Genomic DNA, 27,589 nt, shown 5'->3' with positions numbered 1-27,589 from the left:
TATTTCATAGCTTTTGCTGAGTATGGTTAGGATGTTATTTATATCTCTTTTTTTTATTTAACATCTTCTGTTGTAAGAGTATGATTAGACAATTTGAATTATATGGATCAGACTGTGTAAATCATAGTGTTACATTGAAGATAAGAGGTGAAGACCCTGAAAAGACAGAGGACTGACCTTCTGCATAACTTCAATTGATACTGGCAAGAGCAAAAATTCAAATTATTGGTTGTCTCTTTGTATTATTTCTCTGCAAGTGATGGCATACTGACGAGTAAAATTATCTTAGCATGGTTAGACAACGCAATGCAGCCAAACTCTGTGCTTTTAATTTTCCTTGCTCCCTTCCATAGTCTACCCGGCAAATCCAAAAAAATACAGTAATCATGATTTTATCTGCCCTTCATTAAATTCTACACCAGGCAGGTTCTTGAGGCTGTTGGGAGGCTGTGTGTGCAGGAGACACAAAGCAGTGTGTTGTAAAGGTGCTAAAAGCTGTTATTGAAACAGGAGGACACAGTCTGCCAGGCAGAGACAGAAATGTGAACATGTAGTCCTAGTTAGAGGTGTTATTTTTTGTTGCATGCTTTCTTACTAACTTTATATCACTGTCATGGTGGACAGTAATAAGGCCTCACTCTTCATTTGTAAAAGGTCTGCACATGGATTTTCCCACCCCTTTATCAGATGTTTTCTTTGTGTTTTTTAGATCATGGGGAACTCATATGCAGGGCAACTAAAATCTGCCCGTTTTGAAGAAGCTCTTCATAACTCTATAGAAGCTTCTCTGAGATGTAGCAGCGTTGTCCCACGGCCAATCTTCTCACAGCTGTACCTGGATCCTGACCAGCCTCCTTTCTTGCCGGAAGGTAACCATGAAAGTATGGCACATTTCAATTGTTGTTTTTCTGTGTGAGAAAAGGGTGGGATATGTTTCATTTAAAAAAAAAAAAAAACACAAACCAGGAACAGCAGTTCATTGTGTGACAAAATTTGAATCTTGGGTCTCATTAAGGAGAAAGAATGGCATGCTAGTAATTGTAAAAGATGCTAAATGCAAGTATTGATGAAAAGTTTATTTTATTATTTTATGTTTGCCCAGATGTGAAACCAAAGGTGGAAGAGTTGGATAAAGAGTTAGTTCATCGCTATTCACAAAATGGAAACCTGGACTTTTCTACCAGCCAGACTGTTAATGAAATGGAAGATGAAGAGGAGGATGAAGACATGTCAGATTCAAGTAGTCCACCAATCCCATATTCACAAAAACCTGCCCCGGAAGGGTCTTGCACTACTGATGGTTGGTGTCCATTCTTTTACATGTGTGATCTTTACAACTAATTCTTGGTATAGTGTGTAGCCTCTACAGTTAGAAACTCTTGAGCAAGGAAGTGTGGGAATACGGTTTATAGTCAAAGCCTTAAATCTGAGGAAATACGGAATGCGGACTTGTTTCAGGAGACAAAATACAATGTATTATTTGAAAGCAGTGTCTAAGACTTGCTGTGACCTTTTGTTAGTTTCTGAAAGCACCTTATTTTCTTTGATCATCACTAGTTTAATGTCCTCAAAGAAGTTGCCTAAGTCTGAATTAGTATGGCTGGTTCTCAATCTATTCCTAAATTATTCTCTGAATCATTGGCAAGGCTGGATTTAGTTGTTTCCATGGGCAGATGGAAGAGTTTGGAGAGAGAAAATGGAGAAGAGACTTGGTGTCCCTTCTGCTGCCAAGTGGACAAGAGGGATGGTAGTGGAAACTTGTCTGTTTTGGTTTTGCCACCTGCCTCCTGTCCGTTGCTAGTTTACCTCAAGCTGTCCCGATTGTCGTTCTAGATAAGTAAAGCTGTTGACAGCAATTTTTAGTTGGTTTTGAATGTGTTAAAGAAATGGTGAGATCATTATGAATACACCTGTTGGACCAAGTAAACTTGGTGTAATTGGTTCATCTTATCTCATATTCTATATCTATGTGCTATTCTAAAGATGTCATTTCCTTAGAGGAGGAAGATCTATTCATATTTATTAGATATCCATCTCTTAAAAACAACTCCCACTCCCCTCAGACACTTGGAAACAAATAATCCTTTCCATCAGGTCCAAAACCCCTTCTTGACGTTTTATTCAGTATCTTCCTGAATTATGGGCTTTCTCGTGTAGAGGTCATAAAAAGCAGTCATTTGTAGAATGGTTTTGTACCTCATTATGGTTTATGGTTATATGCGGTGATAGGAGTAAGCACTGGTGACTGGTAATCTTTCAACATTTTGGCAGAGGGTGATTGGTGGCAAATGTTGATGGTTTTGCCTTTACTCCTTCTGGAAGCAGTTTGTATAAGCATGTTTACTCTCCATAACAATGTACCTCCAGTTCTATGTAATACAAAAAATAGAAAGGTGGGCTGCTATGGGACGGTGGGGAATGTTCATTCTCGCAGAATTGTGTTTACTGTCCTTTGGAGGCTTATAAATTGGTAGAAGCAGAGAAGGAGAAAGTACAAACTGAGGTACTCCTGGGAAGGTGTATTCAGTTGAGGACAAATATCAGTAAAGGCTACAAAATCTCCTGTGGAGAGCAGGAACACTTCTCATCACTTCTGTTAAAGAAATGTAAAGTAAACCAGGTGGGATGCAGAGGACAACCAATGGGACAGTAAGAGGAATGAGTTCTATCTAGGAGGCTCTTTGCCTACGAGGACAAAAGCTGAGGTGGTGTGTGCTTCAAATTCTAAATATATCAAGGATAAAACACTAAGGAGGGACAGAAGCCGGTCATGCTAACAGGGCCTTGTGGAATTGTAATGGATGCATAAAATGGTTGTGAATGCATTCAGGCTAAAGGTTTAGGATTCTTTAACTACTGGTGACACAGTTCTGGATCAGCCTGCCAATGGCTGGACTAAGGCCTTATCTGGCCCTAAGGCCACCATTCATTCCATTGTCAAAGAGATTTTTACATGAGATCAAGGGATCTTTGTCAGTTACTCACATTCTGGTCACCCCTGTTTGTGCTTGCACACCCAGGCACAAGTGGTAGTTGTGAGTTTCCAGTTGAGTCTCAAGTGAAGACATAGACAATTTTCATCCATGTGCAAACTATGCCATGTTCACCAGTGCCTTTGCTCTCTGTGCTCAGGATTGCTTCATAATTGACCTGCCCAACATGGCACTGCAAGGAGGTGCTTGACTGTCAAGCACTCACTGCAATACAGACCTCTGTAGTGTGGCTGCATGTTGCATGTCACAAGGTTATGCCCAGTTATGCTATAATTGCATACTCTGTGTAATTATATGCTTAGGAATATATTGCAATATTATGCTTTTTTAATATGTCCTGGAAAAATGGTAACCCTCCAGGGGCAGTTCTGGGTTTTGATTTTTATCCAGAAGTCTTTTACAATCAGAGCACCCTGGAAGAAAGTTTCTGATGTTACATCTGCAGAATTTTAGAATTGTTCATTAGTTTTTGTCAAGTTTGCCATTCTGCATTTACAAAATCTGTCTCATTCTTCAATGTTCTCAAAGAGCTAATTTGAGAGAGCAGTTGTTTTGTATCCAAAAGAGGAAAATGCAGTATTTTAAATACTGCTAATGATCTCTTGGGACGGTTTTATTTGTGTGTTTAAAATACCCAGGGTTCCTGAACATTTACACTCCAGGCTGCAGCTATATCTCAGCAAGGCATTAATCTGATAGCTCATCTTTCATCTCATGAATATGCCCTTCCAGAAATGTAAGACAGGATCACTGCCATTGTTTACATCCCTTATCTTAGTTAATTAGTTACAAAGATAAATAACATTAGGAAAATGTTAAATAATACTGATTACACTAATTGAAGTCACTGTATGTGGATGCTTTAAACTAAGCATGTATTTAAATGCTTATCCAAGGGTAAAATACTGCTACTAGAACCTGCAGTTCATAGCTCTGGTTGCTGTAAAACCCATCTTACACCTTTTAGAACAGATGGGGCAAAACGGTTTTCCCTTCTCAGGTGTTTGCACTGTTTGCTTTTCCTGAATACAGGATCTATGTTGTAACCATCATATTATTTTCTGTAGTGACTTGTTCTTTTACTGAGATGGCTGAGTTGTCAGTCACATGGTTGCAGAAAGTAGATCTTAATGCCTCTGTTAATCAGGTAACAAAAATAAAGTGGCCCACAAGTGCTTGTTTGTTGGATGTTCCTTCTTAGCTGGCCCTAATATTGGATCTGTTAACTCTTCTATTAGCCCATTGGAAAGAGCAGATGTGTTTGCCAAGGATCCTTGCTATTAGTCATAAAAATAAAGACTATCAAGGAGAATAATGGAATTCGGGGCACGTTTATTTATTTACAGAGGCTTCTTTTTCTGCTCAGCACAAGCCTTTTTAACTAGCTTGCCCATTCCGTGAAAATAAATTCTTAGTTTTCTTACAGGTACCTCAGTTATGCAACAAAAGAATACAAGAAGCTGTTCTGAACTACGTGTTTGCTGTAGCTTTAAAAGAGGCTACTTCTAATTTGTGGAATAACATTTTATGCTTGCTGTGGGAAACACAATAGTAGCACCTTTCTTTTGTTAGTAAATCCTCACTTTACCTGCTGCTTAAAGAAGGGCCAAGGTAGTTTCAGAAGCAATTAGGTAAGCAGGTACTTAACACCTGATCAATTACTGTGAAGTTACAATAGCAAGTGACAGTGACCGGTAATTCATATGTAATTCTTGGAAGCTCATTCCTTATGCAACTGCCCTATTTATTGCAGGACAACAAGGGGTCGGCTCCCCACATAGAAGCTACTTCTTGTGACTGCTGGGGAAAGGGAAAATATACACAAATTTAATTTTTAAGATGATTCCAACACTTCTAGGTGTTGACAGTTGTGGGGATGCATTTTCATTTTCGGGAAGATGGGACTGGATTATTTTAAAGGAAGTGATGTTGGAGAATGCAAATGTGCTTCTCAGAAGGAAAAACTAATGAATTTTCTTTCAAAGAAATGCAGATAATATCTGTAAAAGCTATTCATTCTTTTTTGTGACTGATCTTGGTATTTGCAAATCTGTAATCAGAATATAAATGCCTGTTCTTTGCTTAAAACAAAGCTGAGATCCTGTGGGAAGATGATTTTTTAATTTTTTTAATGAAACAGCTCAGCTATGTGGGTTTAGTTTTTGTAATTACACGCTGATAAACAGTTTCCTAAAGAGAAGCTGGTTTGCTTAGTGGCTCATGGGGTTTCTCCTCTTCATAATTAATGTCCATAAAAGCTACACAGGTAAATGTGGCACTGAAGTACCATTCTTATTTTCTTAAGAGTTGTATGTGTTAGTGCTGCTTGACATAGAAATTTAGGTGCAAACTCAATTATAAAGTAATAGCTATGGAATGAACATTTTGCGTGTTCTAAATCTTAAACATGAGCGGCACAAGTTCTTAGACAGAGACATCATGTTATGTCTTTCCTATTGTGGAAATTGTTTTCTCTCGCAGTCCGTTAAATATCAATGCAAAAACCATGTAAAACAGGAAAAAAAAAAAAAGTGTGAGGTCCCTCTGCTTCCTTGCTTGCTAGATAGAAAAATACAATTTTACATATATAAATGTAGCAGAGAAAGGGCTTAATGCTTGCTCCCTCTCCCTAGAGTCAGTTATTTGCTTCTAAATTAATGTTACTTAAGTGGAATTCAATAATTCAGTTTAAAAAAGCAGCAGGAACTTAAAACTCGGAGTGATTTGCAGCCCCAAAAGCCAAGGGAAAAAAGGATAATGAAGGGCTTTTGAATATACTGTCTGCCTTGTCTTTGGAGGAAGGTTCAAGGCTTTTACTGTACAGAAGCACATTTGCGTTCTGTCCTTATCTCCTGGTTGAAGTGAGCCCCAGCTGTACCTGGCCAAGTTCCACATCCCTCCCTGACTCTCTTGTTGCAGCTGTTTGACAAATGAGAGAAGAGCCTTTGGAGGCTCTGAAGTTCTATCTGTGCTGCCTCCTCTCACTTCTTGCCCATTGAGATCCCTTTCCCCTCTACAGAAGGGGAGCCACAGGAAACTGCTTTTAGTGTCAGCCCTGTTACTTGTCTTGCTGCCTCAAAACCCGAGGGTTCAGCAGTTGCCTGTGAAGCTCTGCTTGCCTGTATGTTGGGAAGCTGATAGCTGCTTTCTGCCCCTTTTGGCAGAGAGGTAGAGATCCTCACAGTACTGAATTTCAGCAAGATTTGTGAAGTTCAGGAGCCCGTTGGATGACATCGGTGTCCCAAAACTAATGTCCCCTGGGGTATAAAAGTAATTATAGCTCTCCTCCTGCACAGCCTGAACATAAGAGGCATGTGCTGGACACCCAGTCTACACACACATTCCTCTGATCCAGAGATGTCGCCAACCAAAGCAGAGAAGGATGTCTGAGGAGATTGTGCAAGCAGGAGGAAGGGGAACATTAAAGGGATCCAAGAGCACTTTCGGTAGAGTAAGACACGATACAGGGGGTAAATCTTAGGTGTTATTTGCAGATCAGGCAGGATCAGCGTCTCTACAGTAGAGTCTCATATATTCTAAATGGTGGGAGGTAGTAAGTATATTCAGATCAACAGTCTCTCAAATAAGAGATGTTGCCTGCAATAACAGACTGAGATGCATTGGTTTGTTTCCATGGGTACTTCTAACATGGTTCTGAGTGACACGTATGAACTTGTTAAGATACTGAGATGGGTTTTTTAGAGTTTCCTTGCACCTTCTCCCTTGGGGGACTCATACTGAATGGTGATGTGCGGCTGCTCGGTGTGTAGCTGAAGTTGTTTTGCTCCTAGCCTGGCTGAAAGAAGAGTCTTTGCTTCCATCTCAGATGTTGTGGAGTGCTGGAGCGTTGCTTCACCTTCCTGGGACATCAAAACTCTCAAATATCCAAAGAGGCTCTTATGCTGTCATTTTCTCATATGATATTGTTCTCCCAGTGTTTTGTGCTCTTCTTGAAAGCAAGTCTGTATTGAAACATAACTGTTAACAACGCTGTTAAAATCCTGTTTTCTTTGGTATTCTAGTATTGCTGTTGCTAACAATTCATTCAAAAGCCTCTTTTTAGTCACTGTGCTTCTGGGCATTTCCTGGAAATGTTTAGGCAGAGGCAAAGCTCAAGAGTAATTGTGTAAAAGTGCAGTTTTAAATCTGTCTTGAAATCTTACAGTACTTGCTGTTTCATAATCCTTATCTACAGGTTTCCTGTTTGCCCACATTGTCAGCAGCAGGTAATTTTTCTATTTGAAATCTAGATGTAGGATGGTATTTTCTAAGCATGTCAGCTACTCAGATTTCACTGAATTCATAAATATTTAAGGCCAGTTTTGAAAATTCTGTACAGGATACCCAAAATGGCATAAACATTCAAATAAGCAAATTCTAGTTTGAATGTAGGGGAGGTTTGTTCCTAAGTTTATCTGGAATTGTTTCTTTCTAAATCACATTGAAAAGTCTAGATAAGAAATAGCCTTCTGTTTGGTTAAGACTGATATGCTTCTGAATAATACACCTGAAAAAGAGTTCAGCATACTAACATCAAATTGCATCTAATGAGAAAAGAAAAAATTGCTCTAAATATGTAGTTTTAATGCTTTCCCCCTAAAACATGTTTTATTGGTAAATTATTGTTATAATCCATTGATTTGGAAATAAAAACTTCAGGCGCTTTGTTTTAATTCATTGGCCAGAAGAAGGCGTGTGTGAGGGGCAAGTCCAAGCTAGCTTTCAGCTTGAATGAGCTGCTGCTGGGACTGAGCTGACTGAATAACTGAAGAAACTATTCAGCCAAGAACTGGTTGAGCAGATTGTGGGTATAGGCACAAGACTGAACCTATATTCGAGCCTGTTTTCAGCAAGCTCCTGCTTGCCAGGAAGTTCATGCTAACTCACTCTGCATTCCACTTTGCACACGCTCTTTGCCTAGTGCAGCTTTGAGATAAAACAAAAAACCTGACATTAACTTTCACCATCTTTGCTGAAGTTTTAAGCTGTGGAGTTTAGCACAGTAGGTAAGGGTGCAGACACAGGTGTTAATAATGGTTGAGATGACACTTGATTAAACTATGATCACATTGTGTTTCCAGGTGCTGAAGTCAGTGTCTTTATCCAGTGGTTTGCTTTTTCCTTACAATTTCTGTAACAACTATACACTACTTGAATAATATTTTAAATTAAATGTAGGTAATATACATTAACAGCTGCCGTCTTACTAGGTTTTACAGTGATTTCACAATTAGTTTCATATATTTGTTTTTAACAATAATATTAAACCAGGACATGCTATTATTTTAAATTTCTTTCTTTTGAGGTATTGTTTCATGCTGATTCCTGCATGTCTTGTCTATGTTGTTCTAGTGAAAGACAGATGGTCACTGGATGAACATGTGATGTCTTTGGGCATCCTGAAATAGGGAGGTTTTCTGTCAGCTGCTGCTGGGAGAGGTGTGAGGCCAGAATGTACCACTGACTTTGCAGCTGGAGAAGTGAAATTGTAGCAGGACACAATACAAGAGTATTGTTCCTTATAAAACCTGGTAGTGCTTTCATTGATTACTGCCTAAGGGAAATCGGAAAGCCCGATGTGATCATATCCTTTCCTGTGGAGGAAGCCACGTGACCGTTGCTTTCTTTCACACATCATTTCCTTGCTTGAAAGTAGAAATTACTCAGTAAAAGTAATATGATGGAGCTGTACAAAAAGGTGTGATTTTGATCCCTGTAAGTCTAGTGCTTTAGCTGATAGAAGAGTCTTTGAATGTTGTCGTTAATTTACTTAGTGAAAAGAATCTAACTTTGAAGTTGGCTTTGGTTTGAGCAAAAGACTGGACCTGCTAGACCTCCAGAGGTCCTGTAATTACTCTAAGCTGTCTGATCCAACCTTTGAAAAATCTCCACCATAGCTACTTGGTGCATGGCTGCCAAGCTTACCTCGAGTCCTGAGCTCTCAAGGGCCCTGTTGTGGTGCCCCGCTGCGGCTCTGGGCTGCCTTGCCATCCGTTTTTTTTGTGTCCCAGCCTGCCACCTGCTCATTGTGGGATGTGGAACAGCAGAACCTCACTCCAGTCCTCAGTTTTGCCCACTTCTGCTGCTGGCTGTAGCCCTACATTGACCAGCAGCACAAGAAGCAATGTCATGTTCTTATTTTGTGTGCATAGACGTATTTGGGTGGGAAAAAAACTGACTGGAGACTCAAGTCGGAGGTGGTTGAGTCATCTTCCCTGGAGGTGTTTAAGGGACGGGTGGACAAGGTGCTGAGGGGTATGGTTTAGGGAGTGTTAGGAATGGTTGGACTCGATGACCCAGTGGGTCCCTTTCAACCTAGTGATTCTATGATTCTGTGATTCACAGGACTCAGTTGCAGACTTACGGAAAACATGGTGTATATCTCTCAAACCATTAAATTAATCTTTTACTTGCTAGAATTCCTAAAATGTATAGACAAGTTAGAAACTAGATTTTAATATATTTTTCCTTTAGTCATTGGTACAAAACTTCAGTCATTACCCTTTGTATTACTCAATGATGTTAGTATACCAATGCCAGCCTTTGCAAGCACCAAAGACAAAATTGTTTTTTTTAAAAAGACTGTAAACTAAAATTTGGCAGAGAAGTATTCTTTGGCGTATTTTAAGAGCTAGTTTATGTTCTAAAATCACAGCCTTTCTTATTTTGAATGTTTTTTAAAAATTAAGTTTCTGAGCCATTTGATACCTAACCTTCAGAGACTTAGGTCTCTTGTCCATCTGAACGTGTTTGGAATCTCTTTAAAATCACGTTTATCTGTTTCCTCTGAGCTAGTGGATCTGATGAGATTCCATCTCCATTTCCTCTGTATCCCTTGAAAAGGATATATTAAAACCCCCAGTTATAGCATCAAGTTTTGAAGCCCCATGTACTTTTGTGACTGATAAAAAGAAGAAAATGAAAGGAAATTTTTTGAAGGTTTATAATTTGTTTTGGTTTGCTTTTTAGGTTTTTGTCAAGCAGGCAAGGATTTACGGTTGGTATCTCTGTGCATGGAGCAAATTGATATCCCAGCAGGCTTTCTGTTAGTAGGAGCCAAATCTCCCAACCTTCCTGAGCACATTCTAGTCTGTGCTGTTGACAAGCGGTTTTTGCCAGATGATCATGGAAAAAATGCACTTTTAGGTAAGAGGTTTTTTTTTTCTTCATGCCATAATAATTCAGAGAAAAAGGTCAGTTCAAAATTATCTAAAGTCATTTCATTTAATGACTTTCTGTTAGAAATATGATGAGGAGAGGCTTGTTTGAATTAAATTAAAACCATAGCTAAACCTTCCTTAAAAGCCTGTATTAAAACAAGTCCCTGATTCTACAGTTAACCACAATCGAAGCTTGGTGATTTCTGTGTGGGCAGAAATCAACTGCAGCCCTGGCATTCTAAATGTGAACTATCTATGTACTCTTTATCTTTCCTGACGCTTATAGCATTTTTCATTTAAGAAGAAATACGCTCATGCAACTGTAGAAGATGATCTTTCTACTGTTGTGTGGATTAGGGGACAAATTTTACCCTTGGTTCCACCAGGAACATTGTTCTCTGTAGGAGCTGTGAGGGCAGTTTGCTTCTCAACATCTAATACATAGTGAAAAAAAAAGAAAACAAACCATTTACGTCATAGTTGGTTACATCTATGAGCTTTAAAATTTCAATACAAGAATGCTTCTTGATGATTGAAGAAAGGCATATGTGCACCTAGATTTCCTGCCTAGCTTACAACTGGTACACATTTTAACAGGCTAGTAAAAGTGATTTAATGTATTTTGACTTCTTTAGCCTGTTTTGAATTTACTCTCTCCTTTCTCCCTCCAGTCATTGTGCTGCCTTGGATATATTCAGAGAGACCTTTCAACAGGGAAGAAATTACAGTAAAACATAAATACCCTGATTTAACCACACCACTCAAATGCTGGTCCAGTCCAGCAACATTTCACATAGCTATTTGAAAACAGCTCTGTTTTTCATTTATGTGCTTTAATGGTATTTCTTCCTTAAACCAATTTAATGTGCTACTACACACTGTAAACCTTTGGACCTAAGGCAGAAATCCCACTGGCCTGAGTTAGGTGGGAGCTCTGGTGCAATGTGCCCTAGTTGGGTAACTTGGGATAGGGGACCATGGGATATTCTGGTGTATAGTGCCATCCTCAGAGGAGCTGCTGCTCCACTGAGCAGGGGAAGTGGCAAGAGCTGATCCGTAAAAACTGTCTGGTAGACAGGCAGATGGTATTTAGTCTGATTAAATGCAGTACTACTTGTCTTTGTTGGTAAGCCTTCCTCCCATCCTCTCCAGGTTTGTATCCATCTACTATCTCTGATCTGATTTGCTAATGAGCCTAGTGAGTCACAGCTCTGCGCTGGCATTGCTGATGTCACATATTTAAATGCCTCTAGGCCAGTATAACTGGTACCTGTGAGCAAGGATTGACTCATTAGTTCTGTGAGACCCTGATGACTCTTTCTGACAACTATAGAGGTGCACCAATAGTTCCTGTCAGTTACAAGGGAGAAGGGAAGGACTGATTCAGTCCCAGGAGAAATAGGATGAAGAAACCTATTTCTTGGCATTCTCAGCAACAAGGATGGTAAAAAGGTGACAATGAAGCACCGTAAGGCTAAAGACTTCTTTTTTTTTCTCATGGAAATTTCCTCACCTGCCATCATTGCTCTTCCCCTGCTAAGTATCTATTCAAAGAATGGTTGGAGTTGGAAGGGACCTCTGGAGATCATCTAATCCAACCTCCCTGCTAAAGCAGGTTCATCTAGAGCAGGTTGCACAGTAACATGTCCGGGTAGGTTTTGAATATCTCCAGAAAGGATACGTCCCTTGTCAGCCTGTTCCACGGCTCCATCACCCTCACAGTAAAGAAGTTTTTCCTCATGTTAAGTTGAAAAGTCCTGTGTTCCAGTTTGTGCCCATTGCCCCTTGTGCTGTTGCTGGACACCACTGAGAAGAGTCTGGCCCCATCCTCTTGACACTCACCCATTAGATATTTATAAGCATTGATAAGATCCCTTCTCAGTCCTCTGTTCTCTGGACTGAACAGACCCAGGTCTCTCAGCTTCTCCTCGTAAGAGAGATACTCCAGTCCCCTAATCATCTTCGTGGCACCCCACTGGACTCTGTCCAATAGTTCCTTGTCTTTCTTGAACGGGGGACCTCAGAACTGGACATGGCACTCTAGGGGTGGCCTCTCTAGGGCAGAGTGGAAAATTGGTGGTAGGATTTTGGCATAGGTTAGTATGACCTAGAAAGATTGAAGAGTTTCGTAAAGGCTAAGACCAAAACCTGTCTGTGTTTGGCTGCTTCCTGCCATGTGAGTGCTGAGCGAGGCATCTACAGAAGCTCTCTGTCTGAAGGCCTCCAGTTGCTCTGAACTGGATGTGCAGGTAGGTTAAATTGGCCTTATTCCTAGGAGATAGCACAAGTCATTTAATCTGCATGTATATCTTCTGCTTCCTTCTTCCAGGATTTTCTGGGAACTGTATAGGCTGTGGAGAAAGAGGATTTCGGTACTTCACAGAGTTTTCCAATCACATCAACCTGAAATTAACCACTCAGCCAAAGAAGCAGAAGCACTTAAAGTACTACCTAGTAAGAAGCTCCCAGGGCGTACTGTCAAAGGGACCCCTTATTTGCTGGAAAGGTAATAAAGGTGCCCGTTCAGTTAAGGGTTTTTTTATTATATTAATGTGATGTTGAATGAAAAATTTAAAGTTGCTGTTGCAAATGTATGCATTCAAAAGTTAAAAAAAAAAAAAAATGACCGAGTTTACTGCTTTAAGGAAAAATTCCAACTGATTTCACTGAAGTCTGGATTTTGTCTAAGAAGTTTGTTTAAGTTGCAGCAGTCACCATGCAATCCTAAATAATCTTCTTCCATCTCTCCATACTTTCTGTGGGAGCCCTAAATATGCACTTCCTAGGACGCACAGCCACCTTGGTTGAAGAAATAAGGTTGCTCGGTCTGCTGATTTTTTTCTGTGCCTGGAGCAAGATGACTCAGAGCCAGCTCTCCAGCCTTGTTTTCCACTGATACTCATCTTAGCAGGTGCAATTCAATGTCTAATGCCTGAGGAGAGCTAGCATACCATAAGGTTAAGAGTGTCCAGGTCACTGATATCAGGGAAAGAGGAGACATCTTGCATACTCCTGCCATTTATGGTGTTTTGTTCTTGGGCTTATCCTCTACCAGAGCAGCCTGTGCAATATTGTTATGTGCTGAAGAGATGGCATTTGTGACCTCAAGACAAGGTGGCCATGAGGTGTGTTATTGGAGGATGCAGGGTTTTGGAGCTACAGCAATGCAAAGACTCCAGGATCCTTGAGCGTGGTTTACCTACTCACTGCCTACTAAGTTGGTGTATATACAGACTGCCTGTCTTCCTCAGCTGTGGTCCCACTGAGTAAAGAGGGAGTTCAGTCTGGTGCCTGTTGTTCTGAAGAGGATGATGTGAGGAGAAGCTGCATAGGAGGACTGACATGCATCTGAAGAGTCACATCCTCATGTGAATGGCACCATGACACCAGGGGGAGATGGTTATCACCAAGCTGTATGAGTGATTATAGTACTGTATCAGTCTGTGGTTCAAAGGGATCCTAGTTTCAGCTGCTTTTCTCAGTTGCAAGCATAATTAACTACCGCTGTAGAGGAGGTGTGTTTTTCAGCTGCATTTTTTCACAAAAACTGCAGAAAGATTTAATTTGGTAGTGCTCCTTATGAAGTTCCAAATACAGAAGAAGGAAACCTTATTTTAATTTTGGAATCTTTTTCTGAAACTTGATGCTTATGCAGCTGGGATTGGTGTGTGTCCTGGTAAATGCTGTCAGGGTAACACATGAAAAAAATATTTAAAACCTTCTTCTGATCACAAATGTAAAGATATGGAAAAGTCAGATACCAGGGTCACTTTTGGTTATATGCTGAATGCAAGTGTTTTGAGCACCCATGAAAGTTTAGAAAATTGACTAAGAAACAATTCCATGGGCATTATTAAGAGACTCTATCCCTATATTGATACCATCCACTTGGTAGCCCTTCACCCTTTGCTTTGATTAAAGGTCTAATTAGAAGAATAGAAATGCTCTTAAACACTCCCTTCTCTTCAAATAAAACCTGATCACATCTCAGTTGAAAAAGAATGTATTAATGTGTGATTTTTAAGGTCACTTTCTCCTCCCTCAACTCAGTTTTCATCCAAACAGACACTCACAGCGCTGAGAATCTCCCTGAAGGTTTTGTGGAGGCATACTGAGAATCTGGGTTTCAGCACAATTTCTTCTTTTAAAGGGCAACATATGAGAGTTTGTATAAAGGTTGTGCCACAGAAGTCACTGAGTGTTCCCTGGGATATGTCCAATACCTTCAAATCTCTTAGAAGCTGCGAACTGAGGGCTCTTGCCATTTTGCAGCATCTGTTCTGTATTTGCCTGGCCCTCTGAGTGGCCCCTAGGGAAGTTTCCTTGATTAGAAGACAAAGTTGACTAAACTGTGAGAGCTGTATTTTCATTGAATGCTGCCATTTGCTGCTGTTTGTTGTACGTGCTGTATGTATGCTTTTAACATTTTGTCACCTTTCACCACTGTGTTGCTGAACTCTCGCTGCTGGAAAGCAGGCTTTGTTAATATGTACTGTAGCTGCTTCGTTTGCAGAATGTAGAAGCAGGCAATCATCTGCTGCTAGCCTCTCTGCTAAACCAAATTCTTCGGTGTCACCGTCCACGACCCCAGAGGGTGGATCAGCTAATGGATACAAATCAGGGTTCACCCAGACAGGTAGGAGCTGAAAGTGCTATAAAGATTACCATTAGGGGTGGTAAGTTACCTAAGATATTGTTGGTTCAGGGATGCTGTGAACAACTGAGTATTTACCTCGGGCTGTGCATAGATTACAGCGAGGAGGATGCCTTGCAAGATTTGCTTTGTGAAAGAGTGGGACCCAAGTGAGGCTGAAGGTTAGCTTAGTCCTCATAAGAATAGGCGATTAAAAAGTATTAAAAGTGCTTTTGATTCATTTATTTGGTTCTGTGTTTCCTTGTGTTTTATTTAATTTTTGATGAATGTAACTTGAATTACACATTTATAGGGAGGTGTTTACTTAAAATATAGACTATGTTATCTGTCTTGAAAAGGAAAATAATCAGCTTTTGGAGTTGAGGGGGAATGTTTTATTAATTTGCTCGCTCGCTTATTTTTTATTTATTTATTTATAGTTCATTTCACACAAGGGCATACTTGGAATAGCAATTTCCCCATACACATACAGTGGTTTTGTGTTATACGAGTTAGCGTGCATCTTGTAACTGTTCTAGAAAGCTGTTAATGACATACTTAACAAGGAGAAACTATAAAAATCTAATGGGCATTGGCAGACAAAGACGCAGCATCTTAATTTTATTTATTTATTTATTGCAAATAGCCAAGATGCTTTTCTTTGAGCTTTTTTTCTCATTGCTTTATTGCAGCTTCATCTGTGCCATTACACGTTTTTGTGCTTGTTTGTGCTATTTCTTGAAAATTTAAGCATAGGAGAAAGCTTTCTGTTGTAATTGGTTGATATATATGTACCAAAGCATGTATTTCTCTAGGAGAGTATGAAATGCAGATGAAAAACCAAGATGGTTAAAATGCTTCTTCCACTTGCTAAGTATGTTAAAAAGGAATAGCAAACAAAAGCTGAACATAGGCATTTTTAAGAAATTCTAATCACTGATCAGTATGTCCAGAGAGACTTTGCCCAGGTGGTCACCCCTGTCTCTGTTTAGGAAACTGAATGCTTTAGGCTTTGATGAAATGAAATCAAAGTGTTGTTTAAACATCTGCATTTCTTTACATGATCCATTGGCTTCCAGAATCTGGCATGAGAACCGTGCAGATTCATGAACCCATTTATTTGAAACAACAAGTGATCCAATATTTACACAGCTTTGTCTTCTATTGTACCTGCCGAGTTAATAGATACACCTCTTATGTACGGCTTTCTCCTTATCGCTCACAGTGATTTTCAGTCTGCTTGGTCACTGTTTGTACTCTTAGGTCAGAGTTGTCAAACCTTTTCATCTCCTTCCACTCTTATCTTCTAGTGAAGATATTGCCACATGCATACATATGAATCCCCTGTGACCGGGAGAAGGGGGGAGGCCTCCTTTTTTGGGTGGTGTGAATTCTGACATGGGTCCCCTGTGACAGATATTTGACTTTTTCTCTCATAGGCTCTGCATAGCTGTACTTGGAGTTGAATTCTTGGTTGTTTTAAAACAGCAGTACTTACTAGCAAGTCGCTTTCTGAAATGGTTTTCAGTTTATTGTCAACACCTACTCATATTTTACTTTTAAATATTTCTGTTTTCTGCCCTTGTAAGTAGGCAATTCTGTTTCCAAGTTCTAGAAGACACCTCTAGGCAGACAGTTACAGGCACACTCAGGATACTGCACTGAAGTGGTAGTTTTTTGGTAGAAATTAGAGCACAAGATAATTCTGAAATACCGTAGTTAAATCTCAGTCCATTGTGGCCACGACATTGCCATCAGATGCCAGGTTACCCATTCAGTAAAGCATGGGAAGATGCAGTACTTTTGCAGAGGAGAGACACCTGGCATTGCAACCAGGCTGAAACCTTGAACAGAATTCAGTTTTAGGCAGACACACAAGAGGGAAAACTTGAGTTCAGGTTTTACAAGGGAGTTAAGCAACTTGAAACAGTGTTCTACAATAAAAGGATGAACAGTTGTAGTAACAGGTAGTACTACAAGCTCTCCCTGGGTGTGATGTTTAAAGGTATATGAGCCACATCTGCATTATAGATGAAATTTCAAGAAATTATATTAGAACTAGAGAGAAATAGAAAAAATCAAACAAACAAAGCTTCTGAACGGCTTACTTTGAGGAACATTTTAATTCTACATATTTGCTACGTCATATTTAATGAGAGAGCAGCGTTTTCCTCCAAAGCCCTTGACCTGGTGGTGTGTTTTGTCAGCCATTCAGCATATTTCCTGTGAACATGGATGAGGTTTTCTGGTAGAGCAGCAGCAGCAGAGACTTCTGGGTGTGTTCCCCATCCCAGTTATTCCAGCTGGCAAAGCAGACTCTCCTCCCCACCCTCCTTCGCCAAATGGTGTGTGGCCCGAGGGAGAATGTATTTGGCAGATCAAGTTGATCTTTGCTTTCTGTTTTCTTTCCCTGGCTGTTTTAGTAGGACATCTGTAGGTGAACTTAACCTACTTTGCCTGCTTGTTGCAAACTGCTTTCTGGACAAACACTAAGTTAATATTCCTTCACCTCAGTTCTAAGAATTTGCATTTGTCAGTGTATCAGCATCCAAATGTTGAATTTTTCTTGGAGTAAATGGCAGACATTATATGCCTGATATTAAAGTAGGGTGCTACACGTTGAGAGGTTTAGAATCAGTTCTCATTCACAGCTTTACACTGGGCAAGTATTAGACTTTGTTCTTCAGTTTATCTATCTATAATATAGGGCTTATGTTTGTCAGCTGTGGTAATGTGCTCTAAAGAGCTACTGTTTATTGATTCATGCAAAGAGTTTGGGCTCACATGCTCTTCATTTCTTACCCAGACTTAGAAATGGGCCTACACTCTTCATTGCCACAGACAATAGTGCTGGAAGGAGATTATGTATTTGATTATTTTTTTTCCCTGCCCTAAGTCAAGCTCAGCTGTGTCTGGCAGAAGTTTCAGAACTTGTTCTTGAAAATCTCAGGTGATGGAGATTCCACAACCTTTTTAGGCAACTTATTCCAGTGCTTGTTCCTTGGGCTTGCTGGAGGCATGTCATGTAAGCGCTTTGCCTTAGCTTTCTCATCTATAGCATGGGATAGTTGTATTTACTTGCCAATCCCACAGAGGTATTTTGAGGAGCAATGAGATAGCCCTTTCTTCAGTTAAAATGTGGCTCGAGTGTATGTGAATACAAAATATTGTGAAAGAAATTGATAGTAGATTATGAGCTTCTATCGAAATGCCTGGTTAAATCTTTGTTGCTACTCCTAAAAGATACCTATACATCTTGATTTCTTAGTAATGTAGAAAAATTGTTTGCGTTATATGCGGTGATGAGTTTAGATAAATGTGTATGATTGTTTATGTGTATATAATACAAATTATATGTGCACATACGTATATATAATTTTGCATAATTACTTAATTTCTTTTCTCAGATTCTTCAGTATTCAGTCCAGCAAAATCATCTTCTGCTGTTAACTTAAGTGGAACTCAAGACCCGTCCCGGAACAAGAACATTGTGAAACCTCTGGCTCTGTCAGTACAGCCCGTAGGAAAGGGATTTGGTGCAGGTACGGCTTTGCTTTCCAGGAGGGCTGAGAACGAAGGTGATTATCAGCTTAACAGCCAAGAAGTAAGGGAATCATCTTTTTAGTAGAAAAAGGAAAGGGAAACATTCACTACATTGACATTCCCCAAAGCTGTCATATTCTTGCAGTTCTCTGCACAGAAATTTTCAAAGGCCATTGCTGTCTCCACCCTTAGCCACACCTTGGCTTTCAGATTTGACATCATGCGAAAAGTGCATCTCATATCCCTTCTTTGTACTTCCTAAGACCTTTAAGAATCTGAAAGTCACCCCTTGATAGGGCACTGATTCTTCCCTCAGTAACCTGAGAGGTGTGTGGTGTTCTGCATTTGTAACAGGTATAGTTTTTCCACATACATTTAATGGAATTTAGTCTCATTTAGAGGGATTTTAATATCTGTGCCCTTTTAACTATTTATTTCTGTATTCTTTTCTTCCTCCATACTTGTGTAACAAAGAGAATTTATCATGCACTGAAATCACTTCCCACCATTTCTACTGCATCTGTAACTGACCTGTGTCTGCCGTATCTGTCCGTTCCAAATCCTTGACTTGGAGTACAAATAGGGAACTTACAATGGGCGAGTGATGTTATTCAGATTTTGCCAATTGGCAACCTGAGAATCTTGTACCTGAATTTGTTTGGATGACCACGGGTACAGAGTTCTGTGTTACATTGTTTTAAGCCAAATACCCACATCTCAAGCTCTTTCTGTTGCAGCTGACATCAGCAAGCTGCCACACCATCTCCTGCTGTTGCTCCTGGAGTGCGTACCTGGGAGTGAAATCTTTGTGGAGCTGGCAGATACGGCAAGGACCTGCAAATCCTCACTGAGCTCTATATCTGTTCTGTACAGTTTATGCCATTTTTTTTTTACTCCTGCAGAAATTAGGGTCTGAAAAAGAACAAGAAGAAGCTCAGAAGTGTGAGGATAACTTCTTGTGATCCTCCATTGCTTTAGTTTCATTTCATGATCTATATGTAGTGGGTACTGCCAAGGTGTCAGACCTGCTGGGGCTGGAGGAATGTCTTAGGCAGAGGTAGCAAAATTAAGCATAGTTTGCCTCAGTAACACTCAGAGTGTGAATATTTTACAGCAAACGGTCCTGTCTTTTCTGCCCCATCTACCTTGCCAAAGCTTTAGGTTAAAGCCTGGTAGTGAATTACTGTGTGGCACATGGACAACTGGCAGAAAAATAGGAATATATAGATGCACCAGAGAGGATTAGAAATCTTTAAAAACATAATTAATTGTGTGCTTTTTAAAAAAATATTGTGGTGTCTAAAAAAAAGGTGTCGCAAACTTTCCAGTACTTTGCGCATGTGTGATTTCTTGTTTTATTGTAATGAATTTTTTTCTGGATTTTTTTCTTCCACCTATCCTCCCCAACATGAAATCTGGAAACACCATTTCAAAGTTAGGATTTTGCAGCCTATGCCCAGATTATTCTCCGTCAAGTACACTTCATGCTTTCCCTGGAGTATGTTTCTTTTGGCCACACATCTTGCCCTGTTCTTTTGTGTCTGCATGCGGCTGTATTATTTTGTTTGTTTTCAAGATTGTCTCAAGCCGCACACTCTGTATTTTATTATACTCAGCTCCTCTTTCACTACGTGCCACTGATGTTGCTAATGGAAACGCTAATGGGGGAAGAAATAATGTATTGAGTTCTACAGTCTCTCGGCCAATGCCTCACTCGACATCTCCAAGCCCTGGCTGTGCAGCTGGAGACCAAGGTAAAGAAAACCTCTCTGTTCTTTTATTTTAAGCTGCGCTGGCTATGGAGCCTGAAATTTGTGAATTTGTTCTTCCCTTTATTGTTGTTTCTGCAATTTGGTCTTTACAGATCTGTTTGGGTTTGGGCATGATCATTAATGATAATGCTGTACTTTATAACATAGGTAACAATGTTTTTCACATCATAGTCTGGCTTTGTGTGAATCCAGTTGTAAACCTTCGGTGCTCTGTGGTGTGATACCAACTCAACACCAAGTGGAAATGTGGGCTAGAATCTGGTCATTTGGGATGCTGGGGTTTAGAATTAGTTTTTGCTTTCCTTCTCAGCATCAATGTCTAGTTCTGGACCACCAAAGAAACGTCACCGGGGATGGTCTCCTGGGTCCCCAGTCCCTCCTCCTGGTTTACCAGTACCTATTCCTACGATTCGGCCTTCAACAAGAACAGGTAAAACTTGAATCATACAGATTTCATTCATAAAAAGGTGTACTCAGCCAGACCAGTAGCCCTGTGCTGCTTCTCTTAAGTGTTGCACAGGAAACATAACCGAGCTTGTTGTAGTGGTTCAGGACACCAAGAAGAGTTTCTTGGGTGCCCCAGAAAAACGATTGCTTTGTCTCTGCTGCCATAATCCAAGATGTAACAATTGCTGGGGGAAGAGAAAGGAAGGGAAGAGGAGACTAATGTTAGTAAGGATCCAAAGCTATCTAAGTCCCCCAAATATAACTCAGTTCTTCTAAAATTGTGCAGGTGTATGGATATATGGACATAGTCGGAGGATTTCCATTAGCCTTCACCTTGAATGTTGCGTCTCAGTCTGGTGTGTCATGCTACAGAAATAGTACACTTGGTTCCTGCACAGCAAAAACAGCTTTATGCAATTTTGACCTAACAAGGGACACTAATGTCTACTAGGTCATCTTCAGTCAAAAGTTTGTGAGAACGAATGTGTGTTGTGCGTGAAAAAGCTTTTAGAGGGATATGCACCATCATGATACAAATCAGGATTAAATAGAAATATGTGTGAATACTTGCCAATATCTGTGTAGCTATCAACAAAACTGTTCGCTATTTAAGCACTTTTAAGTTATGGTATTCAGAATACTTGGTAAAGGTGTATAAACACACACTTATTGGTGTCTCTGTTGAGTGGAAGAATAAATACACTAGAAAAAAATACCTATCAGTCGCAGCTTTTGTGAATTTCTGGCTTCAGAGACCTGCTGAAGATATGTGATATAAGGCTCTTTTATTGCATTTGTCTCCACAAATTCACTACCTCTGCTGTAGTGTTTTCCATGAGTCTTTTGTAGTGTTAATTGGATGAACAATTCCACTGCTAAAACATATGCACGCATGCATTCACTTGTGCTGCCTATGATGCTTTTCTGTGGATGGCATTGTTTGAAAAAATCTGTTACAAACGAACAAGTGAAGCCTGAGAAACTGCAGCAGACCACACGCTGAAACCTGATTACAAAATTCTTTTACTTTGTTTCTTTTCACTTGTGAAGGTTGCTTTTTCTCATTTTTATCCTTGTAGCCACTGTCTAAGGACGGGCTTTGAGATTTTCACCAGTATTTGTTTTTCTTATCTACAGATATTCTGTGTCAGAAGTCAGAGCAGTCTCCTCCCTTGTATTGAGAGGCAGCATTGAGAGAGGTAGCCTCTTCAACCATCTTAGAGGTGGCCTTTTGGCTTGGTACTTGGCTTTGTTTGAAGATGCATATTCAAACCTGCTTTTTCCTCTCTCATTTGCACCAACAATACAGTGACCAGAAAAAGTTTTATTTTAGGGATGTGGCTACAGGAGGATATAGGCTCTTCATTTAAATTACTTAAAACTATAGCAGGAAATGCAGAGACCTTTTGAATTTTATTACAGTTAGTGATCTGCAGAATTTTTTTTCATTTGTTCATACGGCCAAATCACAGTATGAGACTTTTAGTAATGAAAGCTTCTCTTTTCTTTATTTTATAGAGCCTCTTTTGTCAGCCCCGGTTCCTCAATCGATGTTAACTGGAATTTTACAGCTTCAACCCATCCCAGCAGGGGAGACTGTAATAGTTCCTGAAAACCTGCTGAATAACTCGGGAGTCAGACCAGTGATTCTGATAGGTAAGTCTTACGCTGGGGAATCAAATGCTGTGTTTTGAATAAACACATGCTCCCCTAGGAGAAAGGGATTTTTTTTTTCTGTATGTTTCTTGGTTCTGGCATTCAATTCAATAGAAACTATTGGTATTTGTAGTTGCTGAACACTTTTTTTTGTGTTTGGAAGTCAAGAGATTTCTGGAGAACCTGATTTGCAAATGGGTCACAATTAGGTCAAGTTTATACAAAACCTCTGGCCAAATTGAAGTTTTGTACAAATAAGGTTTTTGTAAAATCCAAGAACAGAAATAATTCCATGTAATGAAAACAGCTTTCCAGTGTAAACAACTTACAAAACAAGCAAATATTTCCTGCAGCATTTATAGTCCTGATCTTGAAGCCTGAGGATTCTGCCTGAGAAAGAGAAAATCTATTTGGAGTGATTACTCAGAAGTGAATCGTACTAACTTTTTTGTCTTTTATGGTCCATACTTCTAAGCAACTGAGATAACAAGTCAGGCTTTTAAAATCCATTAGCTGTATAAAGGACATTGTTAACCCTTAGAAAGACTTTGTTTTTACTTTAAAAGTATGATTCATAATGTTAATATCCCTTTCAAGCTGAACTACTTGGGCATACTGTGTAACAAAGATGGATTGACTCATACTGCCAATGTTTTTTTTGACTCTTTAAATCTCTTCTCAGTCCAGCATTATACAGGTGGTTGTATAGAGTAGCTTCAGTGTTAACAGAACATGCCCATAAAAACAGTCCATGGAATAATTTTTATTCTTGAAGAAATGGAGTAGTTCTCGGAGCCCTCACTTGCACGGATAATATACACAATTCCCGGAGAATTAACAGGACTGTGTGCTAGTAAAATCATCAAGGATAGGATTATACTTCTGCTGGTTTGTTTTGGTTAGTGTTGTTTTCTAGAAGCCTGTTCTAAAGCCCCAGCATGGTGGTTTTCAGAGAAATGCTTCCTTATTAAAGACGAGGGTGTCTAGAGTCATCAGCTTAAGTGCAGACTGAATGCAGCCCTCAGGCTCTTGGAGAGCTGCCTGTGAAGTCCTCAGTTAGGCTAAATGTTAGTGGCCCTGAGAAACAGCGTCCTCTTAATAGTGCAGAACCAGATGTACCCAAATGGATGGGTTTGGCAAAATCTGTGTATTTTTATTTTCTTGAAGCAAAAACATTCTCGAGGAAAAGAGGAATTCAGCCTGTGCTTATGTGTTTTGCCTTACAGAACAGCGTGTTTAGTTGTTGATGTTTATTTAACCTGTTTATGAAAACAGAATGGAAAAGTGGCAAAAAATGTGAAATTAATCACAGCAGCACCATGGTGGCTGAATCAATGCTAATGTGACTTAGGCTGCTTTTATAATGTTAAGATCAATGTACTTTTGCTTCCATTGATTTTTTGTTTTTAATACACTCCATTATGGAGAATTTGTATTTAAAGGACAGGTTAAAACGCACATAGATAATATTCTCATTTGTATTTGAATAACAATAATTATTATCCTGTTGATATGGAATTATTGTTATTTTAGGCAGAACTATGTGGTCACTTGTTGTAAAATACAGCAAAGGATTGCTGGCTAACCTCATGTATATTGTAAGTGATTATAACGCCAAGAGCAGTCACTGATGCAGTATGTTTTGCAATGTAACATTAAGGAGGAATTAGGAAATGTATGTGTGGTGCAAGATTTCATGTAATGGCATATTTTGTGAATTTCTGAGCCTTTTTTTTTGTTTCTTTGATCTGAAGGTTATGGCACTTTACCTTATTTCTATGGGAATGTTGGTGATATTGTTGTAAGTCCCTTGTTGGTGAATTGCTACAAGATTCCACAGCTGGAAAACAAAGATTTGGATGTCTTGGGTTTGACCAGCAGTCAGCTGCTAAGTGTGGAGAATATGATACTTCTAACTATTCAGTATCTTGTGCAACTAGGTAAGCAATTTGTCATAAGTACTTGTTTTTATTTGTGATTGTCCTTTTTTTCTCCCCACCCTCTTCATGGCCATTTCAGAGCCAATTTTCTGGCAATTTTTGTGCCTTGAAGAGGTAAGTGGCTCCATCTAGTGTGTGTGACTTCACTGTTTTGTTCATTAGACTGAAGAAGAGAAGTGAATTTAAAGTCTGATACTGCTTCTGCTCTCCGTATGGGGATTGACCAGGTCACCTTTGTGAAAATGGATTTGCAATGCAGATAACTCATTTGCTTAGGGTATCAAACAATCAGTTATCACAGCTCCTTCTAAGGACAGTTGGTCTGTTTTATTCAGTTTTGTGACAAATGCTGGCAGATGTGTGATGGTCATCATTGTTTTGGTGACAGCACCGTTTACATGAAAACCACATTTGTTATTCAGACCAAGGCAAGCGATTCAGTGAATATCTCATTCTTGTAAGTGTTTTTGAAATGGACTCTTTGCAAGTTTGAGATCAAACCAGCAAACCACTTCTTCTTTCTCTTACTGCAGGTCCAACTCTTACTGCAGTTTTTCCCAACCTTAGAGTAAAAAGTAGCAGTGTTAACAGGTTTTAGAAATTAAAGAATAATGCAGGATAGCACTGGGTAAAATCTCACAGCAATTTCAGTCTTAATTTCTGTATTTGAAAAGATGCTGATTGTCATAGAGGAGTATGAAATAACTTTTGGGAAGAGTACACTGTTTTTCCTGTACTGGCTTTTCGCTGGGGCATCTGTGATACATAATGGTATGAAATGTGCAAGTGTTTAGAAAGAAGCGATATCTCTGTAATTTGGGGATCAAAGCTGCCCTGTGTGGATTTCACTCATGGGTTCTTATGCTTTCCTCTTCTCCCTTGATGCAGTACTCTTCCAGACCAGAAGGAGACCATCTTCTGTGTTGTGGTACTCTGAGTGACCTGTTTGCTTTGTTTATCATTCTCTGCCTTGATAGTCCATTGGATGCCAGGTTAGAACTGACAGAGGATTTCTTTTTCACAGGCTGCCCTTCTCTCAGTGGCCTTAAATTTGTTATCTGAGGTTTTCATTTTCCTTAGAAAGTTTGTAAAGTCTGCATGTTAAAACCAGCTGGTCCATGCAGTTCTGGATTCATACAGGCAGTCTGCAAATGTCTTCAGAGAAACAGCTGATACAGCATTTCCAGTTAAAAATAAACTATTTATTGAAACTTATTGAGTCAACAAACCAAACTCCGTGAGCAAATTCAACCTTAGATGGATGTGGCAAGTCTACACTTGCTGCAAACCAGAGGAGACTTCATGCAAAGCTTATGGAGCTGGGCTGTGACTAGTGAGCACTTTGCTTTCAGCATAAAGCAGTTCCCTTATTAGCAGGTGTTTAGTTTGGCTTTTGTTCTTAGCTGTGCAAAGCTGAATAGTTTTCCATTTGGCCTTGTGTGGAGATGGGTGCCAGCACTGTAAGATGAAAGAGCCTAACGAGGAGAAAAGTAAAAACATTCTGCAGAACACAGGGATCAAAACATGTGGCTGGTTTGAATATTGCTACAAACTTAAAACTGTTGGAATTGTGACAGTTGCACTAGACTATAGTCTTTATCCCATTTTGGAAGATCAAAGTAGATTAGGAGTATTGGAAGGCAGCCAGCTTCAAAAATTTTTGAGGAGAAGAGACAAATGCACATATAAATTAACAGTTTGTTCATGTGGGCCTCTTCTTTTCTTGAGAAAGTAGGAGTAAAAAATTATTCCTACTTCCAGAGTGTATTGTGAAAGAACAAGATAATGGCAAAGATAAAAAAAGCAGACAGAAGATTGAAGTAGATACTGAGTCTTGCCTGATTTTTTTCTCACTAGTTGTACAAAATATTGTTGTACAATATAGTTGTACAAAATTTTGTTGTACAAAATAGTTGTACAAGCAGATAACTGCGGTCGCAGATTGTAAAAATATTATTTAGGAAAGTGCTCTATTTTTTGAAAAAAAAGTATGAGAATTGCTTTCCATTTTCTTGTAAGATTGACATTATTAATTGTGGGATAATGCTATTGTGTTTTTTTAAATCAGCCGAGCAACGTCACAATGATATTCCAAAACAAATCAAACAAAATAAGTGCATTTCTGACACTTTCGTTTGAAACGTACTGTGAAGGGTATACACAGTTAAAACTGTAATTGTGAGCCATAGCACTGCTATAAATAAATTCCACTCTCTGATAAAGGGAAAAGTAAAAAAAGATCAAGAGGCGTGTTTGATTTCAGTGTTTCTTTACAGTCTGTCTCCTGTACTTACTCAGGTTTCACATTTGTTGTCTTTGGCGGCCTTCGTAGTGAGGTATTCTCAAGCCTTGTTTTTATATCTCAAAATAACCATATTTGCAGTAAGGGTTACATTCTATCATTTGTAATTGCCTGCTTTTTGCTATTGCACTACTGTTTCTACAAGCACAGTTTGATCCTATGCAGTGCTAAGGGCTGTGTTTTGGGCAGCTCCAGGGGATTTCTGGACCCTCTGTTAAGTATCTGCCTGGAATTATAAAGTCGTTCTCCCTTCTCTCTTGCTGTGGTACATTTGAATTGCTTTGTCTGTATGCTCTGAGACCCCAAAGTGTTTTGTAGCTTCAATATCTGAACTCACATCCAGACTTGAGGCAGGAACAAGCCTTTCATTTCAGTGGAAGGGACATTCAGACACTCAAAGCAACAGGTTGTTCCACCAATTCTCCTGCTCTTAGATGGCTGGAGGAGTAGTTCTCTGTGAGATGTACCTTGAAGTGTATCTACCCAGAAATGAATGTTTGAATAGGTTGTCTTAAACCATAGGTGCTTTTGGAAGCTTAACTATGTTAATAAGGTCTTTGTTAGATATCAGTGTGTTATGGTATTATTTGTTTTGCAGTTTTGTTTTCTGTAGTCAAGGTGATCCTTTGCATACTCAGTTCTGTAGAGAAGCTTCCAAATATTCCCTTTTAACCTTGACAGATTCCTATATATGTATTTATGAAACTGTTCACGATCAAGATCCGTATCTATCATTTTGTCTTCCATCTCATCTCATTTCATTATTTTTCTGGATAGTTGTGGAGAAAGACCACCATGAGCCAAATGTGGTATTAAACACGTCACTGATTTTAAAATATTTCCTTATTGGAGCCTTTCTGTTAACAATTTTTCAAGTTTTTCTCTTGTGAGTCATCTGAATGAAATTCTGTGTGTTCTCATACGGAAGTCTTTCCATTTGTACTATTATTTTAATTTGCCTATGTTTGTGTTCACCCTGCTGTCAAGAGCCTGTTTCTTAAGTAACATCCCTCAATCAGCAAGAGCTTGCGTTTATTTCTTTCAGTGTATAACGTCTTTTTTGTTGTGGTTGATATGTTATTTCTGCAGAACTTTTATCTATCTGTCAAGAAATGTCTATTTTTTTCTCTTGAGGTCTTCAGA

At 39.4% G+C, this 27,589-nt stretch overlaps 1 protein-coding gene across 2 annotated transcripts in view; it reads left to right on the top strand.

The window, feature by feature from the left end:
- Nucleotides 1–712: 712 nt before the first annotated feature.
- GREB1L (GREB1 like retinoic acid receptor coactivator) overlaps nt 713–27,589 on the top strand; it is a 63,249-nt gene continuing 36,372 nt past the window's right edge. The window contains exons 1-10 of one of the 2 annotated variants that reach the window (XM_054059500.1): nt 713–869; nt 1,103–1,300; nt 9,963–10,139; nt 12,483–12,659; nt 14,667–14,789; nt 18,194–18,328; nt 19,946–20,083; nt 20,412–20,531; nt 22,067–22,204; nt 23,959–24,144. In XM_054059500.1, coding sequence (XP_053915475.1) covers nt 713–869; nt 1,103–1,300; nt 9,963–10,139; nt 12,483–12,659; nt 14,667–14,789; nt 18,194–18,328; nt 19,946–20,083; nt 20,412–20,531; nt 22,067–22,204; nt 23,959–24,144 — 1,549 coding nt within the window. Of the gene's footprint in view, nt 882–1,102; nt 1,301–9,962; nt 10,140–12,482; nt 12,660–14,651; nt 14,790–18,193; nt 18,329–19,945; nt 20,084–20,411; nt 20,532–22,066; nt 22,205–23,958; nt 24,145–27,589 lie in introns of both variants that reach the window. The other variant, XM_054059499.1, reaches the window with a different exon arrangement.

The sequence above is a fragment of the Cuculus canorus genome, chromosome 2 (genome assembly GCF_017976375.1).
Source record: "Cuculus canorus isolate bCucCan1 chromosome 2, bCucCan1.pri, whole genome shotgun sequence".
In the NCBI taxonomy this organism is placed as follows: domain Eukaryota; kingdom Metazoa; phylum Chordata; class Aves; order Cuculiformes; family Cuculidae; genus Cuculus; species Cuculus canorus.
Note: the sequence above shows the minus strand (reverse complement) of the source record. Positions and strands in the feature narration are given on the sequence as shown.